Genomic DNA, 4,817 nt, shown 5'->3' on the forward strand with positions numbered 1-4,817 from the left:
CCACTTGATTACTTTTTAATATTTTATTTGTCTCCTCAAAAGGTTAGTGTTGTTGTTAATTCATTCAATTATATTGAACCTTGTTTTGTACTGGTCTCAGTCTACCAATATTCAATGTTGTGGATGGACCAGCCCTTGCAGTTTCCATGGTCGAGAGGTGCCTTTTGGCAATAACCTTCAGGAAACTTTAAAGATATACAGGTTTATTAATTATAGGACCTGGAAATTACACAGCACATCTGGGCCGAACATCAAGAAGCCTCAATGAGGGGATGCAGCCTGGCTATTTATCTAATTGTGTGGCTGGCAATGTGTTTATTCAAGAGAGCACTCTTTTTACCTAGCCCCCCAAACCTCCTCCCCTCTGGCAACCATCAGTCTGATCTCTCTATCTATGAGCCTGTTTCTATTTTGTTTGTTCATTTATTTTGCTCTTTAAATTCTACACACAAGTACAATAATATGGTGTTTGTCTTCGTCTGACTTATTTTACTTAGCATGATACCCTCTAGGTCCATCCACGCTGTTGTAAATGGTAAGATTTTATTCTTTTTTTGTGGCTGAGTGGTATCCCATCTATATATCTATATATATAAAAAGCCAGTGACCGTAACGCCGTAACGACTGGAACAAATGGTTGCTATGATGCCCAGTGTGGCCAGTGAACCCACCCGGCCAACCTCCTGCCATCTCCTCCTACCAACAGGCCTGGCCCTGATCCGCTGTTTGGGGCTGGGCCGGACGGACCCCACCCATGCACGAATTCATGCACTGGGCCTCTAGTATATATATAAAAAGCTAATATGCTAAGTGTCCCTCCTACCATCTGAACAGGCGCTATGATGTACACTGACCACCAGGGGAAAGATGCTCAAGGCAGGAGCTGCTGAGCTGCAGTGACTTGGCTGTGGGAAGCCACCCATTCTCAACGCTATCATGAGAGTGCATCAAGGAACTCGGAAGGCTGATGAACCTTGAGATAGCAATGGCTCGAAGCAATTTCCTGACCTAATAGCCTCAAAGTAAATCTTTACTGATCTTTAACTGACCTTTCAGATAGTCTGTCTGCTACCTGTTTGCTGAGGGCAAGATGTGTATCTAAAACTGAATAAAAGCTGACAGGTCCAGGGTTTCAGTGAGCTTCTCCTCTAGAGAGAGGTTTCCACCTGGCCCCCCATGCCTTCTAAATTCCTATTTCTTGTCTAGTGTTTTCATTTGTGTGTGGCCCCTTCTTCAGATTCTGAACCCTAGCCGTGCTGGATGTGGCACTTGGCAGCAGCGGTTCTTGGGTGACGCACCCTGAAACCAGAGAGTAGGGAGCCTGATTGCTCACAGGGCCACATGATTCCACCTTTGGCCATGGACTATGTTGTTGCTGGGGCACTGTCAGCCCCGAATCTGGTTTACTGTACACTTGCGTTTGCGTTCCACACCCTTCACGACAGCAACTTTGCAGAGTGCCCTCTCACACTCCGGGAGCCCTCAGGGGATGTCAGAGAGTGGGTTTTGGCCTGATCTCTGCAGGCCAGGCCAAGGGATCCACCTGCCAGAGGGACCCTGCTCACCCTGCAGATGCCCTTCGAGCCACAGCGCCACCCCAGGTGCAGCCGGCTGGGGAGGGACCATGGGAGGTTGGCTCCAAGGTATGTCTAGCCCTTCTCGCCCAGTCTTGCCCCACAGGACATCTTCTAATTAATTTCCTTTCAATGTTCATGAATCTGTGCACTGGGTCACTAGTTGTATATGTATGCATTACTCCCTTTTTATCCCCTCGTCTATTGATGGGCACTTGGGTGGCTTCCATAGCTTGGTTATTGTAAGTAACCCTGCAATGAACATAGAGGTGCATATATTTTTTTTTTTTATATTTTGGATTTCTTCAGATATATACCCAGAAGTGAAATTGATGGGTCATAAGGAAGTTCCAGTTTTACATTTTTGAGGAATCTCAATACTGTTTTTCATAGTAATAGGCTTTGAAGTGGATGCCTCTTTGAAATTTATATCTGGCATCCAAAACCTTAGTCAGTAACTTGCATAACAAAAATAAGATTGAAAACAAACACAAATATCAGGGCTTACATGACAAACATATACATGTTTTAAAGTCTTTGCCTGATAATCCCATCATCACTGTTATTTCAAGATCTATGTTTATCATCTCCTGAGTGAGTTGACGGGGTCCTGCTTTCACATATGTTCTAGTATTTGTGATTGGGTAGTGACTTTCGTGAATTTTGTGTCAATGAGTGCTGTAATGTTTTTTTGTCTTCCTAAAAGACTTGAATGTTTTAAACAAGGTTCAGATAGCTCTTTTGGAAGCTTATTTTCAAACTATATGAGTAGCAGTTTTAAGTAACTTTTATTTCTGAGATATTTACATATATTATTAATTCTATATTATAATAAATAACATATTATTTCACTTATATGTAGAATCTAAAGAGAAAAATAGATGAAAAATAGAAACAGGCTCATAGATAGAGAGATTAGACTGATGGTTGCCAGAGGGAAGGAGGTTTGGGGGGCTGGGCAAGAAGACTGCTCTCTTGAAAGAACATATTGCCAGACACACAATTAGGTAAATAGCCAGGTTGTGTCCCCTTATTGAGGCTTCCTACCAGTGTGACCTCTGGAATTTTTCAGCTTACAGTTCCCTGATCATTCTTTTAACAGCATTATGGACTTTCACTGTAGGCATGCCCAATATAGGGTTCATCCACAAACTCAAGATCTTGTAATGGAAGAAAGGACAATCAATAAGAGAAAGAGATGATGTATGGGGAACAAAGAGCAACATGCCAGAAGTATGAGATCATTATCTGTAGTTACTTTAAATGTAAATGAGTTAAATTCTCCAAAGGAGAGTTTTAAAAAATCATTATCCATCTATATGTTGTCAGCAAGAAACTTACTTTATTTATACTATTGTAGCAGGTTAAGAAAACAAAATTGAAAAGACCCTAACTGAAAAAAATAATGACAATAAAAAGACAGAAAGAAACATAGTTTGCTGAGGTAGAATTTAGTAGGTGTTTCAACTGAAAGAAATCTCAATTTCTATGGGATTACTAAAAGAAACCTTAAATCAAAAGCAAAAGCCGGGCTGCTCTGGCCAAGTGGTTGAGCTTCAACCTATTAACCAGGAGGTCTCAGATAGCTTCCCAGTCAAGGCACATGCCCTCAGTAGGGGGCATGCAGGAGACCTCTGATCAATGATTCTCTCTCATCATTGATGTTTCTATCTCTCTCTCCCTCTCCCTTTCTCTCTCTGAAATCAATAAACACACACACACACACACACACACACACACACACACACACACACATATATATACACACATTTAAAAAGCAAGAAATGCTAAGGAGGAAGTACCATCTGAGATCTAAAACATGGGGATTAACTTGGCTGAATATTAGGGAAAAAATCTATTTGTGCATTATAATTAGTTTTTGCTCTGAATTAAAAAAGAATGCAATTATAAGTATTAGAAATAGTGACATTTGCCTTTATCAGAGTTATTAGAACAATATTCCATAGTGAATATTAAATACAAAGTTTACATGGATTCCTAAAGACCCTTTGGAAGGCATTTTTTACCTCTTTGTTCCTTAAGCTGTATATCAAGGGATTAAGCATAGGGATCACTAACGTGTAAAACACAGAGGCCATTTTATCAGTATCAAAGGAATAAGTGGATTTGGGCTGTGTGTACATAAATAGTAGGGACCCATAGAATACAACCACCATTGTCAGGTGAGAACCACACGTGGAGAAAGCTTTTTTCCTGCCCTCTGCAGAATGCATTCGAAATATGGCAATCAGAATGAGAATGTAAGATACCAAAATTACCAGCAGGGAAGAGAGCAAATTAAATGCTGAAAATAATATGATTAGCAATTCTATTTCTTGTGCATTTGAACAGAGCAAAAGTACCAAGGGCACATCATCACAGTAGAAATGATTTATGACATTAGAGCCGCAGAAGTTCAATGTAAAAATCTTAATAGTGAACAGCAGAGCCTGAAAGATACTGTACAGGTATGGAATGCCCACCAGCATATGACAACGTCTCTGGGACATAATAACATTGTAGAGCAAAGGGTTACAGATGGCTGAACAGCGGTCATAGGCCATGGCTGACAAGATGAAAAATTCACTGATAATAAACATAAGGAAGAAGGCCAATTGGGTGGCACATGCATAATATGAAATGACATTTTGATCCATAACAAAATTTACCAGCATCTTGGGACAAATGACGGTGGAATTGCCAAGATCAATGAAAGCCAGGTGTTTGATAAAAAAATACATGGGTGTGTGTAGGCGGGAGTCCACCTGGGTCAAGATGATCATGCCCAGGTTGCCTACCACTGTGATTGCGTAGATGATGAGGAAGGCAATGAAAAGTGGAACCTGCAGCTCAGGCTGCTTTGTGACTCCCATGAGAATGAATTCAGTCAGTGATGTTAGATTCTGTCGGCTCATTGTGTCCAGATAGCTCTGAAAGAAACAAAGAGGTTATTAGCTTTCATGTAGTGTCACCTAAACATAATTATAATCTTTGCAGGCAGATTGAAAAGAATCCTATATAATAAAAGCCTAATATACTAAGTGTCCAACCATTCGTTCAACTGTTCAGCCAGTTGCTATGACGTGCACTGACCATCAGGGGGCAGACACTCTGACCAGTAGATTAGCTTGCTGCTGGGGTCCGGCCGGTCTGGACTGGGTGAGCCAGGCCAGACATGCCCTGGAGCCCTCCCTTGGTCCCTCCCGGGCCCCAATCATGCACCGGTGGGGTCCCTCAGCCTGG

The 4,817-nt window shown here is 41.6% G+C and overlaps 1 protein-coding gene across 1 annotated transcript; it reads right to left on the minus strand.

Moving 5' to 3' along the window:
- Positions 1 to 3,547: 3,547 nt before the first annotated feature.
- LOC103302311 (olfactory receptor 8K5) lies at positions 3,548 to 4,489 on the minus strand. Its single transcript, XM_008159372.3, has one exon. It carries the CDS (start codon positions 4,487 to 4,489, stop codon positions 3,548 to 3,550), a length of 942 nt encoding a protein of 313 aa, XP_008157594.2.
- Positions 4,490 to 4,817: the final 328 nt, after the last annotated feature.

The sequence above is a fragment of the Eptesicus fuscus genome, chromosome 13, assembly GCF_027574615.1.
Source record: "Eptesicus fuscus isolate TK198812 chromosome 13, DD_ASM_mEF_20220401, whole genome shotgun sequence".
Taxonomy (NCBI): domain Eukaryota; kingdom Metazoa; phylum Chordata; class Mammalia; order Chiroptera; family Vespertilionidae; genus Eptesicus; species Eptesicus fuscus.